At 42.3% G+C, this 24962-nt stretch overlaps 1 protein-coding gene across 2 annotated transcripts in view; it reads right to left on the bottom strand.

Moving 5' to 3' along the window:
- Positions 1–24962, bottom strand: part of LOC139155586 (fumarylacetoacetase-like) — a 34693-nt gene that overhangs the window by 8967 nt on the left and 764 nt on the right. The window contains exons 2-16 of one of the 2 annotated variants that reach the window (XM_070730778.1): positions 23329–23371; positions 16450–16520; positions 15006–15108; positions 13736–13821; positions 13395–13505; positions 11694–11815; positions 11219–11268; positions 9515–9605; positions 8578–8675; positions 7965–8017; positions 6937–7036; positions 5294–5424; positions 3589–3664; positions 2334–2380; positions 797–898 (exon numbers count right to left, since the gene is read on the bottom strand). In XM_070730778.1, the coding sequence (XP_070586879.1) occupies positions 797–898; positions 2334–2380; positions 3589–3664; positions 5294–5424; positions 6937–7036; positions 7965–8017; positions 8578–8675; positions 9515–9605; positions 11219–11268; positions 11694–11815; positions 13395–13505; positions 13736–13810 (1056 nt within the window). In that variant the 5' untranslated portion in view covers positions 13811–13821; positions 15006–15108; positions 16450–16520; positions 23329–23371. Of the gene's footprint in view, positions 1–796; positions 899–2333; positions 2381–3588; positions 3665–5293; positions 5425–6936; positions 7037–7964; positions 8018–8577; positions 8676–9514; positions 9606–11218; positions 11269–11693; positions 11816–13394; positions 13506–13735; positions 13859–15005; positions 15109–16449; positions 16521–23328; positions 23372–24962 lie in introns of those variants that run through there. The other variant, XM_070730779.1, reaches the window with a different exon arrangement.

Raw genomic sequence — 24962 nt, 5'->3', positions numbered from 1 at the left:
TGGGTGGCAGAAAAGTTGAACATATGTAAATTTAAAAGTTTAAGAAAGTTTACAAGTTAAGTGAAAGAAACTTCATTATTCATTTATATGTACATGTACATTTCTTCATTAAAAACATGTCTTTCTGCATAATTTAGACTAACATTGTGAGTTTTTTGAGGGCTGGAACCAATTAAAATTATTTACATTAATTCCTATGGGGAAAAGTCGTTCGAGATAAGAGCTGCTCGACTTAAGAGCCCAGGTCCGGAACGAATTAAACTCGTATCTCGAGGTACCACTGTATATCTAAATTCTACTTTTCCTGGGTGCCTACCAGTTTTTCTATTTTTCATCCTTTATGTTATCTTCTCCAAGCAGAAAATGAAGAATTAGCAAGGACCCAACCTTGATAAAGCACATAGAAGGATCTTCAGCAATGGCTGTACTTACACATATACTGCAATTGGTGATACTGGAAATGAAGAACTACATGTCCCATGGTGCCATCTTGCTTGATATATAATACTAAGGCCTTCAAGTACGACTATAGTCATAACAAGTAATGACACTTTCTCTCTTTCTCTACCATACTTCGGTGGAGCAGAAAACAACCCAATTCCTTAATTCCTCATGCTGAAAGTTGCGATTCCCAAGTTCTGCTTTGCCCCAATCTGGAGATTATAAAGGATCTATCGAAATGCATTTTGAAATAATTTTTAAACCTGGTTTAAAAACCTGGTTTAGTTCTACGGCTATTGCAGGTTTAAGTTTAATACAAATATTTTGATAACCGTACGATCAGTTCCATACTTACTGGCCCGCTAATAGTTCCAGAGGCCAAAAGATCTCCAGGTTTGAGGTTGCAACCGTTAACAGTGTGGTGAGTTAGCTGCTGTTTCATGGTCCAATACATGTGCTGTGTATCAAGAAAGAAAATGATAGCCATGAAGATGTATGAACATACTGTATATCCGTTTTCCATAGGTTGTATGAGAAATTTAATTTGATTTGATTTAATTGTATTTCTATGCCACCCAACTCCCGAAGGACTCTGGGCATCTTACAACAGGATATAGAAAATACATTTTAAAAAATCATAAAAAATTAAAAAACCATTAAAAATCACATACGTGTATATCATTCAAGCCGGATCTCACAAATTGCAAGATCAACAGCCCCATGCCTTTCAAAAAACCCAGGTCTTCAATGCTTTCCAGAAGGCCAATAGAGTGGAAGCAGTCCAGATCTCAGGGGGCAGTTGGTTCCAAAGAGCTGGGGCAGCCACAGAGAAGGTCCTTCCCCTTGGGCCCACCAGCCGACACTTTTTAGTTGGTGGGACCTGGAGGAGACCAGCTCTGTGAGATCTTATTGGTCACTGAGAACTATGAAGTAGAAGGTGGTCTCGGAGATTGGATTAGATAGAGTCCACGGAGAGGGGCAGCATGCAAGTCCAATTATTATTACAGTGATGCCTCGATTATCGCGAGGGTTACATTCCAAGACCTCTCGCGATAATCGATTTTCCGCAGTATAGTGGTGCGGAAGTAAAAACACCATCTGTGCATGCGCGCCCTTTTTTCCATGGCCGCGCATGCGCAGATGGTGGAGCCGGGGAGCGATGAAAGTGCGAAAGCCGACAAAGATTGCTTTGAATGTCGGCTGCCTCGGCCCCCCCAGCGCATCCGGCGCCCTCGCCGCTACCGCCCGCCCGCCGCTCACCGCTCGCCCACCCGCCTGATCCACCCCTCTCACCGGCTTTCGGACACGGGTCCTCGCTGCTGCCGCGCTGCCGAGCAGATCAGCTGCTGGGCGGCTGAAGAAACCTTCCCTGGGTCTTCCCCGCCGCCCACGCAAAGGGGAAACCCCGATCTTCGGCTCCTCGCTGCTGCCCGCCCGCCGCTCGCCCGCCCGCCGCCCGAGAGCAAGAGGGGGAGAGATAGAGAAAGAGAAAGAAGGAAAGAAAGAGATGAGAGAGGGAGGAAGAGAATGTGAGAGAGGAAGAAGCAAGAGAGAGAAAGAGAGAGAGAAAGAAAGATGAGAAAGGAAGGAAGAGAGTGACGTCATCGGGTGGGAAAAACCGCGGTATACCAAAAAAACCGTGGAGTATTTTTTAATTAATATTTTTTGAAAAACCATGGTATAGCGTTTCACGATAATCAAGATCGCAAAAATCGAGGCATCACTGTATTATTATTATTATTGTTGTTGTTGTTGTTATTATTATTATTATTATTATTATGTAGTAGTAGTAGTAGTAATAATAATAATAATAATAATAATAATAATAATAATAATAATAATAGATTATAATAATTTATAATAAATTAGATTATAATAATTTTTTCTCTTACCTTAAAGTTAGACCTACAAATATTTACTGGCTCGTTCACACCATCTCCTAAAAGAAAGCAAATGTTATTAAGGAAAGCAAAGAAAGTCTGTATCACCCTACATTTTGAACATGATTAAACACTCGCACCAGGGAACTTTAATCTCCTTAAGCGCAAATTAATTATATGTACAGGGTGTTTTGCTTTTCGTAAGTACAGGGCACCCCCTTCGGATGACTTCCATCTGATATTCACATAATGCCTACAATATATTTAAAGGTATGTGGGGATTAACTTGGAAGACAAGAGGAAGGGCCATAGACAACCAGCTTGTACTGATGATGCTCCCTAGTTCAGTAATGAAAATATCTGAAAGAAAACAACCAAGTTCAGAGAGCACCAAGGATGGACGCCTCATTTCAACCCTGCACTATAATATTCTCCTTCATTGAGACTCGATAACCATCGTGCAAAAGGACTCTCTCAATCCAGAGAAGAAGAAGGAGCATGGGAAACGCTCCCTAGTTCTCTAGGAAGTAAAAAGAGGGGAGAAACATTTTCAGTCTTGCAAGATTCTATCATTGTAGCTCTACCATAAAGCTGTAGACCAGTGTTAGTGATGATGGCTTCTGCTACTTTTAATAACACCACAACAGCAGCCAGGTGGCACAGTAGTTAGAGTGCAGCACTGCAGGCTACTTCAGCTAACTGCTAGCTGTAGACCAGCAGTTCAAATCTCACCACCGGCTCAAGGTTGACTCAGCCTTCCATCCTTCCGGGGTGGATAAAATGAGGACCCAGATTGTGAGGGGCAATCTGCTGATTTTGTAAACCGCTTAGAGAGGGCTGTAAAAGGACTATGAAGATGTATATAAATCTAAATGATATTGCTAAAAATGCAGTAACAACAACAACAGAGTTGGAAGGGACCTTGGAGGTCTTCTAGTCCAACCCCCTTCTTAGGCAGGAAGCCATACACCACTTAAGACAAATGCTTATCCCACATCATCTTAAAAACTTCCAGTGTTGTCTGAAAACCTGTCTGAATTACATCAAAGGGCTGGGAATAGGGCAGAGCTAGCTGCCATCAAGAAACTTGACCTCTGAGGTCAAATTAACTGATTGGATAGAGGACAGATCCCTCCACTCTTCTCAATAAGAAAGTACATAGATTCAAGTCATGTTTTCAAGTCACGTGTCATTATCCTGCTCTCATGAATTTGCTCCTTGGGAACTCCCCAAGTTAGAAGCTGACTTGGACCCACAACATACATACCTTTTATAGCAACAGAGAGGTTTATGTCAAAAGTATAAGGCTGGTCATCACAAAGGTAAGGCAGGGGTTTGGGGTCCTTAAATGAATATAAGAAATATCACCCAAAATAATAGGAAACTGGGAAGTTAGACTTTTAATCATTTATGTTTATGCAACACAGAAGTAGAAACCAGCCAAGCACTTCCACCCCTTTATTATTTATATATTATTTATATATATTAATTAGATAAATAGATGGATGGATGGATGGATGGATGGACGGACAGGCAGATATTCATAGATTTTCACAGGTATAGGTATGTAGGTCTTGGCATATTCAGGTCTTTTCCCATGTAAGATTGATAGAATCCTGGCAACATTTCAACGAGGTCCCACTTGTCATCTTCAGGCAAGATGATGAGTGGGACCTTGTCGAAACGTCGCCAGGATTCTATCAACCTTACACTGGAAAAGACCCGATGGTTGCTTTTATCTAGTGCTGATTGTTAGATTCTTAACGTGGGCAACAAATCAACTTAACTAGAACATAATAGGTGGTCCTGAATTTTTGTCTGACAATAAAACAATTATAGATAATTATATTTCTATTGTTTAAAAAGCTTAGAAGAGCACCATGTTAAAGGTTTGTCAGTATTAATTATAATTTAGGATGTCAATATTTCAAGCATAGAATTATATAGCTTTCCATCCAAAGTTAATATTAGAGAAAGAAAAAGAAATGCTACAATTCATATCCAAAGTTTTAATTACATGTTAATAGTTTCACTTAAACTGATTACAGAATATTGAAATCTCCATTGTATTGTGCACATGTACCATATTTTTCAGAGTATAAGACACACCCTTTTCCTCCCTAAAAGAGGCTGCTAATTTGGGTGCATCTAATACTCTGAATGTAGCTTTATTTTTCCAGCTCTAACTAGCTGCTAATGATCTTTCCAGCACTTACCTTGCAAGCTCTTTCATTGTTTCTCTCTGCAAAGAATCTTTTTCAAGCCCTAAGTCTTTGCAGGGTTGTTTTTCCATTCATCTACTTGTTCCAAATGTTTCTTTCCAGGTGCTAATGATGTTCCCAGCTCTTACTGGCTTGCAAGCTCTTTCATTGCTACTCCCTCTCCGAATAAGGTTTTTTTAAAAAAATAATGTGTTGAAGCTGACTAGACTAAGGACGCCAGCCAAATGAATATATAGTAAGCAGATTCTTTTCGTGGACAGTTTCATTTACTTGGAGTTATATTGTGTTGTTTAAGTGTTCCCTTTATATTTTTTAAGTAGTGTACATATGTAGGAATACATTTGGGGTGTTTGTATCAGTGGCAGACTGCACTGGTATAACAACCAGTTCGGTGATTGCGCGCAGCATTCAAAATATAGCAATTTGAAGCTCAGCTGCTTATCTTCTAAGGCAGCCGTGCTAAGTAAAGCAGTGGAAGCATGGAAATCAGCTATGCCACGTGAATCAGCTGTGCCAGAGAGAAAGAAATATAGGACAGGGTAGGGCAGGGGCAGGTGAGTGGGACTACCAGCTGATCGTTGGAATTACCAGTTTGCCCAAACTGATTCAAACTAGCTGCAGCCTACCACTGGTGTGTATAAAGCTAAATTGAATTTTGGAGAGACAGTATCTCCCCAAAGTGGTAGGGTCTGGTAACTTGACTACTTTAAGTTCATAAAGGTGTGCCTTGTGTTTACACTTTGTACCAACCTGGATAGGATTTGGCAATGCAAAGGGCATCAGTGCTTCCATAGTGACCACCCATGGAGAGATAGAGGTGGCAAAACTCTTGCCCAGGAATGGACCTAAGGGGACATACTCCCACTTCTGCACATCGCGAGCTAAAGGAAGAAAAAACAACAACAGAGAAACCTTCAGGATGAAATCATTTCCACATCACAATTGCATCCAAAAACTCTTAATTTGTTTATGAGCAACTGAATTCTGGGTTCCATAAGTCCAATTATATCAGAAAAAGAACATGAACATGGATTCACACGGAGAGCAGTATCATACAGGTTACACATGTTTGAAGATTTCCAAATCTCTTACCTAGATCCCTAAAAATTGGTTCCACTTAATCTGGTAATACTTGCTTCTGAATGCATAGATTAAAATCCAGGGTAGGCACAGTTGGCTCTTCTATGACTTGTGGACTTCAACTCCCAGAATTCCTGAGCCAATCATGCTAGCTTAGGAATCCTGGGAGTTGAAGTCATAGAAGAGCCAACTTTGCCTACTCCTGATTCAAATAATTAGTGGAACGATTGTTTAGAAGAGAAAATTTATTTTTGGTAGAATGTTCATTTTGATTGTTGCTATCCTTCCAAGAAAAGATAGATGTAATTTATCCCATTTCTTTATATCTTTTTAAATTCTATTCACCAGTTTGTCATAATTATCCTCTTTCAGGCTTGTGACCTTCGCTGATATGTCGATCCCTAAATATTTAATCTTTTTAGTTATTTGGATATTTAATTTTTTGGAGAGGATTGTTTTTTGTAAATTATTATCAGATCAAGTAAGATAAAGTTATGATTTATTAAGTTAGACCTTTATTTGTATTTCATGTTATATTTATGTTTGCTTCTATTCTTTTTTGCTATTCACAAGAGCTAAACAGATTTTCGAACTTAGCCATAAACGGGCCAAAGAAAATGTATATAGTTCAGAAGAATATTCAGACGTGTCTTGTACTCGCCTACATTTTATTCTGCGTTTTGATGTATTGATTCTTGTTGTTGTTTTCTTTTCTTTTCTTTTTCTTTTCTCTACTGTCTTTGTATGGTTTAGTGTTTTTCTTTTTCCTCTGTATCCATAATTGAAAATAAAATTTTATATAAAAAAAAAATCAGTGGAACGACTTGCCACCAGAAGTTGCGGATACTCCAGTCCTAGAGGATTTTAAGAAGAGATTGGATATCCATTTTTCTGATATGATATATAGGGTCTCCTGACTGAGCAGGGGGTTGGAGTAGAAGACCTCCAGGTTCCCTTCCAATTCTGTTATTCTATTAGTTATTACATGCATGTTAAGCCCTGTCAGCCAGTAGGATAAGGGCGGTGCATCGGGAGCGAAAATTGAGCTGCTTGTGCAGCTTCGTTTCTGCTGTGGGTGCACATATGCGTCCCAGCAATATTTTGCTCCTGCGCATGGGCAGGAAGCGAAATCTCATGAGGGGATGCATACGCATGCGAGTCTACGGAGAGGGGCGGCATACAAATTTAATAAATAAAATAAATTTTGGCGCATGCACAGAAGCAAAGAATACCAAAATTTCAATGAAATCTAGATGGTTCTGGAACAAATATGGAGCAAAATCATACAAGGAATAAGATTAATGGTGCATTACCGCTCCAGTCGTTCATGAGCACCATTCCAAAGATGTGCTTGTGAGCTTCGCCAATGGGGATGGGTTCTCCAAGCTCATTTCCAGGTCCTACGAAAAACGCCTGAGAAAGAGAGAAGGAAGCTTGGTCGGGTGTATCAGAAAAGCAGATCAAAAGCAGACGTTCTGACCAGTGACCTGGGAATGGAATAATGAATAGAATAGAATAGAATAGAATAGGATAGGATAGGTTTTTATTGGCCAAGTGTGATTGGGCACACAAGGAATGTGTCTTGGTGCATATGCTCTCAGCGTAAATAAAAGAAAAAGATACATTTGTCAAGAATCATGTGGTACAACAGTTAATGATTGCCATAGGAGCCAAATAAGCAATGAAGAAACAATCAATATTAATAAAAATCTTAGGTTATAAGCAACAAGTTACAGTCATACAGTCCTAAGTGAGAGGAAAAGGAATGATGAGAAAAAACTAGTAGAAGTAGAGGTGCAGATTTAGTAAAAAGTCTGACAGTGTTGAGAGAATTATTTGTTTAGTAGAGTGATGGTGTTCAGGAAAAAACTGTTCTTGTGTCTAGTTGTCTTGGTGTGCAGTGCTCTGTAACGACGTTTTGAGAAATGCTCCTAAATCAATTATCCAGATCTTGGTATTTCTGGGATCCCTTTTTTTCTGTTCCCCACGTCTCTTCTACTCCATTGCAAATTATACAAAGGAGGATCCAGAAATGACAATATCATTTTACTTTGCTCCTGGGTGGATGTTTTTGTTCTTTTCCCACTGCTTTAAATCGTTCTTATTGTTTTGATTAATTTAGATCAAGGTGTAGCCATGTGTGTGTGTGTCTGTATCCGTCTGTGCATGTATTAGCTGAAGGCTACAACAAAAATTGTTTTGTGTATATATATATATATATATATATATATATATATATATATATATATACACATACACACACACACACACACACACACATACACAAGGGGATGTTGATAGTGGCAACGAAAGAAGAATCTGTAAGAAAATACAACCTCACCATTTCTAATTCAATGTCCAAGCGTTTGGAAGCAGCAAGAAGTGGACTTGTACCTGAGATTTAAACAGAATTTATAAATATGAGGGGGGGGGGGTTCATTAAATCAAGAACAATTATCATATTTATCAGAGTATAAGGTGCACCTTTCCCCCTGCTAAAAGATGGTGAAAATCTGTGTGATTCATGCACTGAATGTAGCCCTCCCCAGCCTCTCAAGTGGAACTTTGGAAGGCTGAAAAAACAGCCCCTGAAATGGAGATTTGAAAGGCTGAAAAAGCAACCTCTCAAATGGAGCTTTGAAAGGCTGAAAGCAACCTCTCAAATGGAGCTTTGAAATGCTCAAAACAACTTCTCAAACGGAGCTTTGCAAGGCTCAAAACAACCTCTCAAATGGAGCTTTGCAAGGCTGAAAAAACATCCTTTGAAAAGGAGCTTTTCAAGGTTAATATACGGTACCTGTTCCGGGCTGTTTGCTAAGGATGCTAGCCAGATGGATGCTGGTAGGCAGAATATATTTTTTTCTTATTTTCCTCCCCAAAAAGTAAACTCCGAAAAATAGTCCGAAAAATATGGTAAGTACCCAAATTTGCAAGTAGAGACCTAAAAGACTCACTGTCATTAGGACAGATTTGGCCCACCGGTCTTCTGATTGGTGTCCCAGATATGACAACAGAAGAAGCACGTCCATGGTACCCAACAGGTAGGTGCAACCTTGGAAAACATGAATCATGTGTTAAAAGCACATCTTGCTTCTAATCTCTGGAGGGATATAAGTCAGTGATGGCAAAACTTTTTTGGTTCACGTGCCAAAATGTATGTGTGTGCTAGGATGTGTGCAGGTGCCCACACCCCTTCCCTTCCCACATGTATATGCACTCTCCCTTACACTGCCCCCCCATTTGCTCGCATGCTTTTCTGAAGCCTGGTAGGCAGTGGTGGGTTGATATTGGTGTGGTCCAGAGTGCCGCACCGATATGAACCCACTGATGATGAAATTTTTGGTGATTAAGGTGGGCATTCAGATGACGGCAGGCAGCAAGGCTTCTTCCGACATGAAGACGCCAGGAAAAAATCACCAAAAATTGCATCGTCAGTGGGTTTATACTGGTGAATCACTCCAGATGCATAAAGAAGGCAACATGGAAACTAACAACCCAGACCGATAGATAACTCTTGGGTCCTGCGACAGATAACTAGACCAAGCTGCACAATTTTGTGGACCACAAAACCCTAAAATTTGGTTCCCAAATTTTATTTATTGCTTCATTCCTAGATTTATTTTTATGGTCCACAAATTGGACAGCAAATTGCCCACCCAACTGACATTTTCAGAACGTTAATTCAGTCTCCATTCAATTAAGTCTGAATAACAATTGCATCAAGCTTCTTCCAAGGTTTGTTCTGGCCCCAACCAAAGGTCAACCCCCTCAAAAATGCAGCATTTACTCTAGAATGCAGACAATAAATTACTGCAGATATTCGCCCAAATCAATCCGATAGATCAGGTCCCCCGTATCTTCTTGTTCAGAGAAAGAAAGAAAGTTACTGACCAGTTGGGCATCAGCGCATTCGCCTTTCCTCTAAACATCCTCCCAACGTTTGTAGCATGTTGTCGAGAGGAATAGAAATCTGTGTAATCTCCTAGAAGGAGAATGAATGAATGAATGAATGGATGGATGGATGAATGAATGAAGATAGATGGATAGATAGATAGATAGATAGATAGATAGATAGATAGATAGATAGATAGATAGATAGATAGATAGAACCAGCTGCTCCCCAAGGTCTATACTGCCCCCACCCTGCTGGCCTTCCTGAAGGCTGTGAAGACCTGGCTTTGCCAGCAGGCCTGGGCCATTGAGCAACTTGATACCAGCTTTATCTGGCCATTAAATGAGATGAATGGTTTTTAATGGGTTTTAGACTGCTTTTTATACTGTCTTTCCAATGTTGTATGTCACCCAGAGTCCGGAAGGAGTTGGGCAGCCTATAAGTGTAACTAATAAATAAATAAATATACATGGGAAAGAAAGGTAGGCAGACAGGCAGATAGATACATGAGGTCGTTAGATAAAACAGACAGACAAACTTATATACATACATACCAATCCTGCAAAAGGTTGCGGAAAATAAGAAAGCTAAGATCCTATGGGACTTCCAGATACACATAGACAGCAGGCAGGTATTGGCTAATCAATCAATCAATCAATCAATCAATCAATGTCTTAAAATGAATTTGGATTTTTACGCATGTGAGATTATGCTTCTGGCCCATGTGCAGAAGCAAAATTTCATGGGGTGTGTCCGCAGGCACATCGGGGATGTGGAGCATGTGCCATTTTCCCGTAACACCACCACCACCACCACCACCCCTCCCGCCTGGAACCCATTATTGATTGTAAGTTGAGGATAACCTTGTGTTTGCTTTTAAAGGAACTTTTGATAAACGCAATTCTTCTACTGCCCTCTGGTGTTCTTCAATGGAACCTCTTGCTTATTCTTATATTTGTGTTTATGTTTGCATCGATGTCCGTGCATCTCCCTCCCTGCCCACCCCAATTCCCTTCTTTTTGATTGACATTACCGGCTGTAAAAGTTATGCAGGAAAGCGCACCATTTTTGCCACCTTTAAAATTTGGTCTTATCAAGTCAGATCTGAGAAGCAGGTCAGAGCAACAGAGTTGGAAGGGACTTTGTAGGTCATCTAGTCCAGTGAATGCTGTCTGGGGAATTCTGGGAGTTGAAGTCCAGATACCTTCAAGTTGCCAAGGTTGGGAAACACTGATCTAGTCCAACACCCACCCTCAGGCAGGAGTCCCTACACCATTTCCGAGAAATGGAAGTCCAATTTCCTCTTGAAGGGTCTCCACAACTGGACACAACACACTCCAATAAATTTTCCCTGCGAGCCAAACGCTAACCCCACAGGAATAAGGTCACGTTCAAGTCTCCTTTTATACAGAGGAAAGTATACTGCTCAAAAAAATAAAGAGAACACTCAAATAACACATCCTAGATCTGAATGAATGAAATATTCTCATTTGCACAACTATTCCATTTGCACAACTGCATGTGGAATTGACTGTCAATCAGTGTTGCTTCCTAAGTGGACAGTTTGATTTTACAGAAGTTTGATTTGCTTAGAGTTATATTCTGTCGTTTAAGTGTTCCCTTTATTTTTTTGAGCAGTGTAGTTTATCCTTTCTTTTATAAAAGAGTTTGAATGGCAGAGAGGCTCCACAGTCAGAACCTACCAATTTCAGCTGGAAGATGCATTACTGCAGACGCTTGAGATATAAAAGCTCTGGGGAAGAAAGGAAAGGAAGCATGATAAACATTTGATTCCCAAGAAACAACACTTCTGAAGTGGCCTTCACTAAGGGGTTGCGCAGTGGTTAGAGTGCAGCACTGCAGGCTACTTTAGCTAACTGCTAGTTGTAATTCAGCAGTTCAAATCTCACCACGGGCTCAAGCTTGACTCAGCCTACTCCAAGGTGAATAAAATGAGGACCCAGATTGTTGGGGGCAATGTGCTGATTACAGAGGGCTGTAAAAGCACTATGAAGTGGTATATAAGTCTAAATGCTATTGCTAAGGGCACATTCCAACTAGCTAACAAGCTAATTCTTTGATTCTGACATTTTGGAAACCATTAGCACGGCACTCCCACTAAATCGCACATCACTCATACATGCACCAAATATACCCTCTAGGTCTGTATCCAAGTACCTTTTGCGTAACTCTGCGTTATCTCTGAGTGTTGGCTCTTTGTCAGAGAGAATCTTTTGCAGCCATGATCTGGCCTCGGTCCAAGCTTCCCAGCCCAATGCCATGAAAGCATTGAGAGTTGACTGCAACAAAAGTAAAAGGAGAGAAATGTTTTTCCTGGGCTCTGATATAGGATACTAGTAGATGGATACCCATGCTTTGCTAAATAACTATGTGATGATCGGGCTTGATAAATTGACAGTTAAAGCTTGAAAATTTATGTAGAATGTTTAACAGCATCAGAGCATGTTAATATAAGGTAACTGGCAGTTGGAACAGAGTTCTTTTCAGATGGAGAGGGGGAGTAGATATCTAACTGGTTTAGGAAGACTCTGAAAACTCACCTCTGCCAGCAGGCTTGGGGCTGCTGAGTGTTACGCCTAGCTCCGGCCAACAATTAGAATGTATATGAGATGAATCTGGATGATTGTTTTTAATGAACTGTGGTTTTAGAATATAATTTTAAGTTTAGATTTCTTATTCATTGTGTTTTTGTATTTATTCTATTTATTTATTCTACGCGGAGAAGGGCGACATGGAAATCTAATAAAGAAATCTAATAAACAAACAAATAACCATTGTGTTTCAACTACTATGATTTTCAGAAGAAGCAACATCATCTTTCGGCTGTGGCGAGGAGGGCATTTGCCCAGGTTCGTATGGTACAACAGTTGCAGCCCTCTTTGGATAGGGAGTCTCTGCTCATGGACACTCATGCCCTTATCACCTTGGGGTTCGACTACTGCAATGCTCTCTACATGGGGCTGCCTTTGAGTAGTGTCCAGAAACTGCAAGTTGTGCAGAATGCAGCTGCACGAGCAGTCATGGGCTTGCCCAGACACTCCGTGGTCTGCATTGGCTGCCAATTGGTTTCCGGACTCAATTAATCCCCTCCCCTTCTGACTAGTAACATTTGAGGGTGGTGTGATTGTGTAGCATTGATTGTTTTTGGTAATAATGGGTTTTAACTTGTCCTTTTTAATATTAGATTTGTATTATATTGTATTGTTATTGTTGTGGTGAGCCGTTCCAAGTCTTCGGAGAGGGGTGGCATACAAATCTAATATATTATTATTATTATTATTATTATTATTATTATTATTATTATTATTTTTATTATTATTATTTCAAAGTGTTGGTTATTACCTATAAAGCCCTACATGGCATTGGGCCAAAATAATTGCGGGACTGCATTCTGCCGCACGAATCCCAGCGACCGATCGGGTCCTACAGAGTCGGCCTTCTCCAGGTCCTGTCAACTAGACAATGTCGCTTGGTGGGTCCTAGGGGAAGAGCCTTCTCTGTGGGGGCCCCGGCCTTCTGGAATCAGCTCCCCCCCGGAGATTTGCACTGCCCCACCCTCCTCGCCTTCCGTAAGAGTCTTAAGACTCATCTATGCCACCAGGCTAGGGACGATTAGATCCTTGCCCTCTGGCCAATGAATGATTTGAGAGAAAGTGGATTGAATGAAACAACTGGTTTGGGGTTTTTAAAAAAATTTTTTTTAAAGTAAATAATTGGATTAAGATATGTTATATTGTTTTATTGTATGTTGTGAGCCGTCCCGAGTCCTTGGAGAGGGGTAGCATAAAAGTCCTTAAAAATCTAAGAAACCCACCAATGGTTAAATTTGACTGAAGATGATGAAAAAAAACCCAATACCTGCTCAAAGACATGCCGTTGCTTAGATAGGACAGGTCCATTAAAGAGATCTTTAACCGCGTTGAGGTCCAGCACCTGATCCCCAATGGCTACACCTATTCTGTGCCTGGGCTGCGAGAGAGAGAGAAATATACAGGAGAAAGATTCTTTTCATAAGCATGTTCCCTTAAAATCAACAGCGGGGTTGCTGACTGTTCTCCGCTGATCGTTGGACTTAGCGGTGTTGCAATTTCCCAAGGCAGAGTACCCGAATTGGACTCCTAGGATCCATCGGAATCAACAGACACAGAAGGAAAACAAGAGAGATGAACTCAAAGTTTAAAGTAAATTTGTTCGCTTACCTCCTCTTCGGTGGAAAAGATTCCATAAGGGAGATTTTCAATTGGGAAAAGGGAATTCTCATCCACCTTAAACATGCTGCTTTGATCTATCAGGCACAAGGGAGAGAAAGAGAGATTTTCCAGATGTCCTTGCGTTGCCAAACCTCTGGTTGGCCCCTCCTTTTTCCCCCCAATACAAAACAGCCAATCAGTCTCCTTTCTTCTATCCCACCCTCCCTGAATTTTCAATCTACAAAACCAGGAAGTTAAACATACACAGATTTGCACATGACATCACAGCAGCTCCAGCTGCAAATTCCCTCCCTCCTTCACTCAAATTCTCCTCAGCAGATTCAACTCAGAGCTGCTGGATTAGTGAGTCAGGCAGCATAGGAATTAACACTCAAGGGGCCCCCATGCCTGCCTGCAAATTTTATCTGCATAAAATTCCCGGCCCATGTTATGAGTGGCTAATCCAATTGGATGAATGTGGATAATTGTTTTTTGGGCAAATGGGGACTTTTTGAGAATTTTTTATAAAAAAATTAATATTAGACTTCTTACACACTTTGTATTTTTTATTTATTTCTGTTGTAAGCCGCCCTGACTCTCGGGCGGCATAGAAATCTTAATAAATAAATCTGATAGATAAATAATTGTTTTCAGAAATACATTCCATTACCTATTCATTCTAGTACACAAATCGGGGGTTTTGGGGGGGAGGGAAGTTAAATAATGTCACATCAACACTCCGCAGTCTGCATTGGTTGCCGATCAGTTTCCGGTCACAATTCAAAGTGTTGGTTATGACCTATAAAGCCCTTCATGGCACTGGACCAGAATATCTCCGGGACCGCCTTCTGCCGCACGAATCCCAACGACCAGTTAGGTCCCACAGAGTTGGCCTTCTCCGGGTCCCGTCAACTAAACAATGTCGTTTGGCGGGACCCAGGGGAAGAGCCTTCTCTGTGGCGGCCCCGACCCTTTGGAACCAACTCCCCCCAGATATCAGAGTTGCCCCCACCCTCCTAGCCTTTCGTAAGCTCCTTTAAACCCACCTCTGTCGTCAGGAATGGGGGAATTGACATGTTCCTTCCCCCTAGGCTTATAAAATTTATGCATGATACGCTAGTGTATATGATTGGTTTTAATTGTGGTGTTTTTTAAAGTAATTTAAATATTGGATTTGTCTTACATTGTATTGCTATTGCTGTGAGCCGCCCCGAGTCTGCGGAGAGGGGCGGCATACAAATCTGATTAAACTTGAAACTTGAAACTTGAAGTTACTCACAATTATGGATGAGGAGGAGTTTCTCCTATTCCTCCACTTTCTCCTCCTGTTCTTCGTCTTTCTTCTCTCCCTTCACTTTCTTTTCCTGTTCCTCATCTTTCTCCTAAAAAAAAAAAAGAAGTGTAAGGAGGACACTCATAACATAAAATGTTGTTTGTGTGTGTTTTGAAATACTCCCGGTCGTCGGTGAACCGGTTGCAAAGGGAGTGTGAGGCTCCGCCTACTCACCCAGATGCCGCCATTTGGGTTCTTTTACCCTCTGCGCATGCCCAGAATGCTTTGCACATGTGCTTTGTACATGTGCAGAGGGTAAAAGAAACCTAAAGGGGCTGCAGCCAGGTGGGTGGGCGGAGCCTCACGCTCCCTTGGGGAGGGACTGGCTCTCCGATGACAGACAGGCACCCGTGACCCAGGAGCATTTCACCGCTGGTTTGTGTGTTTGTGTTTGTCTCTCTGTGTGTAACAACAGCGCACACAGGAAGAATACAGTGGTACCTCTACTTAAGAACTTAATTCGTTCCATGACCAGGTTCTTAAGTAGAAATGTTTGTAAGTAGAAGCAATTTTTCCCATAGGAATCAATGTAAAAGCAAGTAATGTGTGCAAACCCGTTAGGAAAGAAATAAAAGCTCGGAATTTGGGTGGGAGAAGGAGGAAGAAGAAGAGGTGGAGGACAGTTGCTGCCCAGAGCGAAGGGACCATTTCTTTTCTTTGGGGGCTGGCAGAGATTTATTCCCTCTCCAAGCGCCCAGAGAAAGGAAAATGCTTTGTTCGCTCTAGACTGCCAAAGCCTCCTTAAACACCACCGAAAGGCTCCTATGGCAGCCCAGATGGTATTTAAGGCCCTGCGCTCAAATACACCAAATTACTTGGCAACCCATTTATCTTGGTATACACCATCAAGGGAGGTATGTTTGGCAGGGAAGATTCAATTTAATTTAATTCAATTCAATTCAATTTATTAGATTTGTATGTCACCACTCTCCGTAGACTCGGGGCGGCTCACAACAATAATAACACAATATATGACAAATCTAATAATTAAAAGTCATTAAAAAACCCTTATTTAAAAAAACATACACTCAAACATACCATTCATAAACTGTATAGGCCTGGGCGAGAAGTCTCTGTTCCCCCATGCCTGGCGGCAGAGGTGGGTTTTAAGAAGTTTACGAAAGACAAGGAGGGTGGGGGCAGTTCTAATCTCCGGGGGGAGCTGGTTCCAGAGGGTCGGGGCCACCACAGAGAAGGCTCTTCCCCTGGGTCCTGCCAGATGACATTGTTTAGTCGACGGGGCCTGGAGAAAGCCAACTCTGTGGGACCTAACCGGTTGCAGGGATTCATGCGGCAGGTCTCTCGATCAGTCTTCTCTTAGAGCTTCAGGTAGAGGAGAATTTTCTCCACTTCCACAAGACACTCTAGTGGGTTTCCTTTTCCCTCTTACCTTGACAGGTCTGTTTTTTGCTTTATATGGACTAGAATATACACCGTCGCTTATCCAACAGGGACTGGAATCTTAAGGGTGGAGAGGGAAGAAAAAAAAAGATTGAATTGAATTAGATACTTTATTTGGCCAAGTAATATTAGTCAATGCAAGGTATTTGTCCCCGGTGTAGATGCTTCTTTTAATTAGAAATTTATTATTATTATTATTATTATTATTATTATTATTATTATTATCATTATTATCATCATCATCATCATCATCATTATCATTATTAATTAGATTTGTATGCCGCCATTCTCAAGATATTTAAAAACATTGGACGTTTGTGTAGTAAATCTGTTTTCCATTTCTTATTGTGCTCACAACCCATAACATAGCTAATTTTAATGTATTGTTAATAACAGATCTTATACATCGGTCTTACTTCCGTATCTATTTTTCCTCATCACCAAGAAATATGTTTTATTTTCCTCTTTTTAAAATATATATATTTATATCATATATCATATATATATCATATCCCCAGTAGCTCTTTGCCCTTTTACAATGCCACCATAAATGGTAATAAGAATCAAATTTTATTTTACACTTCCAACATCTGAGCGTAAATTTTTATCTATTTTGGCTAGTTGAACAGGTGTTACATGCCTTCTATAAAATATTGTATATCAAATTTCTTTATAGGTTGTGGCTGGCATCAATTATTTGTTTATGTCCCATAACAGTCACATAGTTTTTCTTAAGTATAAATCCAGGCAAGTCCAGTTCCTCCCACCATAGAGTCTTCTAGCGGGACAGCCTTTTCCCCCTGCCGACCGGAAGTCCGGTTCCCCCCACCATAGAGTTTCCTCCTAGTGCAGCATCCTATTTCCTCCACCTGGCTTAACCAAAAGCCCTATCAATTGTGGAGCTGACTGGCGACAGGGAGCCGCAGCAGAGGGGTGAAAGAGCCACATGCAGCTCCAGAGCGGGTTGCCAACCCTTGTCCTAGCTATTAGACTCTCTCTTCAACTGCATTCACAAGCTTAGCACCAATTAGTCAGCAAGCATCTCAAGTTCCATTTCAATGTAAGATTGCAGTGTTCTTCCAGGCCCTCAAGGGGGCAGCCCTGTCGAGCGGAAAGCAAACTGCTCTAGATTCTTCCTTCAATTGTGGGGTTGGGCAATAGGAAAACCTGTGATAGGTTGACTTTTAACCCTTCCTTTCGCCTTAGTCAATACTATTCAACTGGCAAATTCAGATTTGCAAAACATGAATTTATCTGCGATTCGCTTGGAGTTCTCTAAACCTGAAGTGGCCCATGTTGAATCCCTATGTAAATGCCTGTATCTAACGGAAAATAGTTAAAAATAGAGGTCGGCCTGATTGGCTAAGGCGTGACAGTTCGGTTTTGGCGGGAGCCTAAAATGTATATAAGGAGCGCTTTTTCCCTGTAAACCTTAGACGCGTTCCAACTGAAGTCACTTTCTAAAAGAGCTGAAAATAAAGGAACCATCTGTGTTACTCACTGCCTCAAGACTCTTCACCTGGCGACGACGTACGTACGAACCTTCGCTTCCCGCCATGGACAATCTGCCTGTCGGAAGAGCTCCGGAATTCTTCGACCCGGAACACTCCGCCTGGGACACCTACATCTCGAAATTCGAGATCTTCCTCGAGGCTGCCGGCATGAGGGACGCCGACAACGATCGGAAGAGAGCGATCTTCCTGAACTACTGCGGCTCGGAGATGTATGATCTCGCCCAGACCCTGACAGATCCGCTACCAGCCAACTCTGTCGCCTGGGACGCCCTAAAGACCAAACTAGCCACCCACTTCAAGCCCACGAAGCCTGCCATCGTTTTCCGGCATCAGTTCTCGAGAATGGGCCAACTCGACGCAGAAACCATCAACCAGTATGCAACGCGTCTTCGAACGGTTCTGTCAAAATGTAAATTTGACAACCCAGAAGCTCGCCTAATAGATGCCCTCATTTTCGGCATGAAAAATGCTACCGTCAGAAACAAGCTCCTCACCGAGGATGAGCCTTCCCTGCAAGCTGTCATCAAACTGGCACAGACTGCTGAAGTCGCCGAAGCTGCTGCCAAAGAGCTTAAAAAGAATGACAAGCAGGAAGTCGTCGCTCAAATCGACTCTCAAACTTCCCGCACCGAGTCCCCAGACGACCTCTGTCAACTGGTCTCCTCCGATGACAGCTGTTTCCTGCTCCAGCAAGACCACTCCAGACCACTGAGGCAACCTCGCCCCATCGTTCCTTGCTCCGGCTGCCGAGGAAACCACCCACGGCAATGCTGCCCCTTCCGGGACGCCATCTGCCGCCGCTGCAACCGCAGGGGCCACATCGCCGAAGCCTGCAGAGCCCCCATGCTGGAGGAATCGTTCTCCACACAACGTCCTCCCCAGTTCCAGAACCAGCCAGCACAACCACGCGACAACAGGGGTTTTCGGTATTTCGGCCGAAGGAACAACCCCAACTTCAACCGCGACTACGCAAGAGGTAACGGGGATCTTTCCATCAATAGCACGGTAACGGCTAACAGAGGCAAGATTGTTGTATCTTTCCTACTTAACTCTAAGCCGTGCCAGATGAAACTGGACACTGGTTCAAAGTATACCATCATGCCTTGGGGGAAGGTCAAAATGTATATGCCTCATCTCACTGAGGCTAATCTCAAGCCTACTGACTTAATTATTAGAGATTTTCAAGGAGGTTTAATTCCGGTATTGGGGAAACTGTATGTACCAATTTTGTTTAAAATTTTTAAATGTAACCTTCCTTTAATTGTGGTCTCAGGAGCTAGGCATTCCCTTTTGGGTCTAGACTGGATGGCTCCCCTGGGTATAGAAATCTCTGGTATTTGCCATGTAAGCACCAAGTGTAACCCAAACTTCTTAAATGAGTTTCCGGAGGTCTTTAGCTCCACTTTGGGGTCCTACAAGGGGCCACCACTCTCCTTCTCTCTCGACCCTAAAGTTCCCCCTGTACGTCTCAAACCAAGGAGGGTTCCCCTGCCACTTCTTCCTAAATTAGATGCCCAGCTGGACAAGCTCATAAGTCAGGGCATTCTGGTCCCAGTAGACCAAGCCCCTTGGGAAACACCTATAGTTACTCCTCTGAAGCCTGATGGCTCACTGCGAGTCTGCGCTGACTACAAATCGACGCTCAATAAGGCATTACAGCACCATCCATACCCTATACCAGTGGTGCAACAGCTCCTTCACTCCCTGGGGGAAGGGAAAGTATTCGCAAAGATCGATTTGGCCCAAGCTTATCAACAGCTCCCTGTCGATGAGCCAACTGCCCTCGCGCAGACAATTGTCACCCATAGAGGGGCATTTAAATGCACCCGATTACAGTTTGGGGTTAGCGTAGCCCCTGGTATTTTTCAAAGTCTTATGGAATGATTATTAACAGGAATTAAGGGCACCATTCCCTACTTTGATGACATCTTAGTTTCAGGGGAGAATCAAACCCAGTTAAACCAGAGGATAAGGAAGTATTGAGTAGGCTGCAAGATAAGGGTCTCAGAATTAAACCAGACAAGTGTGTTTGGGGAACCAGCAGTGTGGAGTTTTTAGGGTATAGGATCGATGGAGATGGCATCCATCCAACCCCTGAGAAAGTAAAGGCCATCAGGGAAGCCCCAGAGCCACAAAGTAAGACAGAATTGCAGGCATTCTTAGGCCTTCTAAATTTCTATTCTGTTTTTTTAAAGCAGAAAGCAACAGCAGCAGAACCTCTACACCGGCTGCTACAGAAAGGAGTTCCTTGGACATGGGGGAAAACTGAGCGTGAAGCTTTCTCACAAATAAAGAATTTATTAACTTCTAAAAGTGTAGTCGTACAGTATAGCACTTTGCTATCCATACGTCTTACGTGCGATGCGTCCCCTTATGGGATCGGGGGTGTCTTGGCCCATGTCTTGCCTAATGACACAGAAGCCCCAATAGCATTCTTTTCAAGAACTTTGTCCAGCACAGAAAGGAACTACAGTCAGTTAGATAAAGAGGCCTTAGCATTAGTGGCCGGGGTTAAAAAGTTCCTCAACTATCTTTTTGGCAGGAAGTTTGAACTGATAACCGACCACAAACCATTGCTTGGCCTTCTGGCCCCCAACAAACCCACTCCTCCTTTTATGTCACCACGGTTAATTAGATGGGCTATATTCCTAGCAGGTTACAATTATGATCTGAAGCATAGAGAAGGATCTGCGATAAATCATGCAGATGGCCTGAGCAGGTGCCCCATGGCAGAAGCAGTAGAGGACCCAGCCCCTTCTGCGGATGTATTGATTATAGAATTGGAAGACAACCCACTAACTACAGCCAAAGAGGTAGCTGAACATACCCAGCAAGACCTTGTATTAGTAAAAGTAATAAATTGTGTATTAAGGGGGTGGCATAATGCATCTTTGGGGGAAAACCTGTCAGATTTTAAAAATAAGAGACTTGAACTGTCATATGTCAAGGGATGTCTATTGTGGGGAGACCGGGTAGTAATTCCTGTAAGTCTAAGAACCAAGGTTTTGACTATGTTACATGTAGGGCATCCAGGCATCGTAAGGATGAAAGGTTTAGCTAGGGGGCACTTCTGGTGGCCTGGTCTAGATGCAGAAATTGAAAAGTGGGTGGCCAAGTGTGACCCATGTCAGGAGTCAAGGCCAAAACCCCCCAAAACCACAGCAATGGATTGGGAGCAACCCAAGGGGCCATGGTCCAGAGTGCATATCGATTTTGCAGGCCCAATCGGGTCACAATACTTCTTGATAGTGGTTGATGCATATTCCAAGTGGGTCAAAATAATTGTTATGAATAATATCACCACGAGTGCAACTATTAAAGCCCTGCGCCATCTCTTTGCCACCCATGGCTGTCCTGACATTTTAGTTTCTGATAATGGGTCCCAATTGACTGCCAGACAATTTGAGTTATTTCTAGACCAGTTGGGGGTCAGGCATGCCCTCATCTCGCCTTACTCGCCATGGGCTAATGGATTGGCAGAGAGGTACGTTCGTGTGGCAAAAGAAGCATTGCGTAGGTCTGGACCTGGAGAGGTACAAGAGCACCTAGACAAATTCCTTTTGGCCCAGCATATCACCCCTAACGCAACCACCCACAAAAGTCCTGCTGAAATCCTGATGGAGAGAAAATTTAGATCCCCACTTGATAGACTGCACCCCATGTATTGTACAAATAATTACATGTCTGTAAATCCTGAAAGACACATGTATTTGGGGCAATGTATTTTTGCTAAGAATTTTGATGGGGGTCTGAACTGGCTGAAAGGGACTGTAGTACAACAAACCGCGCCTAAAACTTATCTTATACGTTTAAACGATGGCCGAATATGGACTAGGCATATCGACCATTTGCGGAGGTGCCCAGAAACAAACTCTGGGCAAAATTCTAATACGGACTCTTCCCCCTCGCTAGACGGCGACGCGCAACCAACTTTTATGGACTTAAACATGGACTCACCGCAACGGAGAACTTGAGCCAGCGAAGCCAGACCATCTTCGTCAGCAGAGGTCGGTGTTGTGCCAGCCGACTCGACACTGGGGGCCGGGGCACAGCCTCGGCCCTGGACTACCAGTGGAGGTACCAACGAACCGACCTCCTCTTCTGCCAACGGCGAGGACTCGACTGATCTGCGCAGGTCGGAAAGGACTGTACGCAGACCAAGCCGATTGGAGGACTTTTATTACATGGCTTTCTGACTAAATGTTTTTTTGACTAAGGAGGGAGGGGTGTTGAATCCCTATGTAAATGCCTGTATCTAAGGGAAAATAGTTAAAAATAGAGGTCGCGCCTGATTGGCTAAGGCGCTGACAGTTCGGTTTTGGCGGGAGCCTAAAATGTATATAAGGAGCGCTTTTTCCCTGTAAACCTTAGACGCGTTCCAGCTGAAGTCACTTTCCAAAAGAGCTGAAAATAAAGGAACCGTCTGTGTTACTCGCTGCCTCAAGACTCTTCAGCCCATATGGAGGGGAACTACTTCTTTGAGTCATTACCAATTATCCAGAAACACAACTCACACATATAGATACATATCACTACTTAAACAGAATATGTAGAGAGATTTTGTTTCAGAATTCAACTGATAAGATCTGTTAATAACTAGGAAAGGTCAGCATTCTTTAATAGAATTGTACAAGGAACTTCCTCCATCCTTTCTACGTACACTGATTTAGGGCAGAAATCAACCTGAGAAATTTACTACTGGCAGTAACAACAACAATAATAATAACATGTAGTGTATTTTACTAGAATGTGAATGGAATATGAAAACATTTTGGGCATATTTTTCCTTTTAGTTTAGTATTTTTTAAAATTATCACTATAATGTATTCTGAAAGAAACCAACCACTATCTGATTATACAAATATATCGAGCCTGGGTGCAATATGCTGGCTCTGTTATAAAAGTGCTATTGTTAACATGTTGTAAGCCACCCTTAGTCTAAGGAGAAGGGTGGCATAAAAATTGAATACATAAATAAATAAATAAATGAATAAATAAATAAATTTTATGCAGATAACATTTGCCGGCAGACATGGGGGGCCTTGAGTGTTGAGATCTAACTCCGGCCGATGTTATGAATGGCTAATGCATTTGGATGAATGTTTTTTTAGGCAAATGGGGATTATTTAAGAATTTTTAGAATTTTTTTTAAATATTAGACTTCTTACATGCTTTATATGTTGTACTTATTTCTGTTGCAAGCCGCACTGACTCTGTTGAGAAGGGCGGCATAGAAATCTTAATAAATAAATCTGATATATAAATAATTGTTTTCAGAAATGCATTCTATTGCCTATTCCTTCCAGTGCACAAATCGGGGTGGAGGGGGTTTGGGGGGGAGGGAAGTTACTCACTATCAAAGACGAAGGTGACTTTCTTCTGCTCCTTTTTATCTTTCTGTTAAAAAAAAAAAGAAGTGTAAGGAGGACACTCATAACATAAAATGTTATGTGTATGTGTTTGTATTTTGAAATTTGTTTGTTTGTTTGATTATTTATTGCCAAGGTTGAAAAACACTGCCCCAGACTGTTTTCCAACTCATGATCTGGAAACTCCCAAATTTTCTTCAGGAAGTCCAAGATAAATAATAATACTTGAGTCTTCCTCCTCCTCAACCAGGGGAAGCAGCAGGTCCAGCGTTTTGGTCTGTGATGCTTCTCCTATTTCCATGGGAGTTACAAAAATGATCAGTTACAGCAATAGCACTTAGACTAACTCTAACACTAACCTTTACCCTACCTGAACCTGAAGGAAGGAAGGAAGGAAGGAAGGAAGGAAGGAAGGAAGGAAGGAAGGAAGGAAGGAAGCACAAGAGAGGAAGGAAGGGGGGGAAGACAAGGGAGGGAGGGGGAAGGGAGAGAGGAAAGAAGGACAAGAGAGGGAAGGAAGGAAGAGAGGGAGGGAGGAGAAGGGAGGGAGGAAAGAAGGACAAGAGAAGAAGGGAAGGAAGGGAGGGAGGGAGGAAAGAAGGAAGGACAAGAGAGGGAAGGAAGGACAAGAGAGAAAGGGAAGAAAGGAAGGAATGGATAGGAAGGAGAGGGAGGGAAGAGAGGAAGGAAAGAAGGAAGGACAAGAGAGGAAGGGAAGGAGGGAGGGAAGGAAGGAAGGAATACAGGAAAGAAGGACAAGAGAGGAAGGGAAGGAAGGGCAAGAGAAGAAATAAGGAAGGAAGGAAGGAAGGAAGGAAGGAAGGAAGGAAGGAAGGAAGATATGGAGAGGAAGGGGAGGGAGGGAAGGGAGGGAGGAAAGACAAAAGAAGGGAAGGAATGAAGGAAAGAAGGAAGGACAAGAGAGGAAGGGATGGAAGGAAGGAAAGAAGGAAGGACAAGAGAGGAAGAGATGGAAGGAAGGAAGAGCACGAGAGGAAGAAATGAAGGAAAGAATGGAGAGGAAGGGGTGGGAGGAGGGAAGGAAGGAAGGACAAGAGAGGATGGGAAGGAAGGAAGGAAAGAAGGAAGGACAAGAGAGGAAGGGATGGAAGGAAGGGCACGAGAGGAGGGAATGAAGGAAAGAATGGAGAGGAAGGGGAGGGAGGGAAGGAAGGAAGGACAAGAGAGGAAGGGATGGAAGGAAGGAGGAGGAGAGCAGGAGAAGGAAGCAGGGGAAGGAGAAGAACAAAAGAAAGGGGGAAAGCAGAGGAGGAGAATTCTAATAGGAAAACGTTGCACAGAGCCATAACCTTAAATTTTTGCAACGCTTCATGTTGTGTGTGTCCATCTACTGACTCTCCGTTGTAATATATGCCTGGTTTTTCCCTGCACTTCCAACATAGAAGTGACAGATTGAGGTACATTTTAGCAAGTCTAGCTGGTGGCAGGTGCCAACTGTAAAACATTTTATAATGAATCCGGTACACAGTTATTAAAAAAAATAAAACAAATTGGAAAAGGGATTTAAAATTAATAAAGTCAAGACAAAAATATAAACTAAAATCTTACCAAAAAATCTGGTAAAAGACTTAACTGGGAAAACAGAATTACAGATCACA

This window comes from Erythrolamprus reginae, unplaced genomic scaffold (assembly GCF_031021105.1).
Source record: "Erythrolamprus reginae isolate rEryReg1 unplaced genomic scaffold, rEryReg1.hap1 H_30, whole genome shotgun sequence".
NCBI lineage: Eukaryota > Metazoa > Chordata > Lepidosauria > Squamata > Dipsadidae > Erythrolamprus > Erythrolamprus reginae.
Note: the sequence above shows the minus strand (reverse complement) of the source record. Positions and strands in the feature narration are given on the sequence as shown.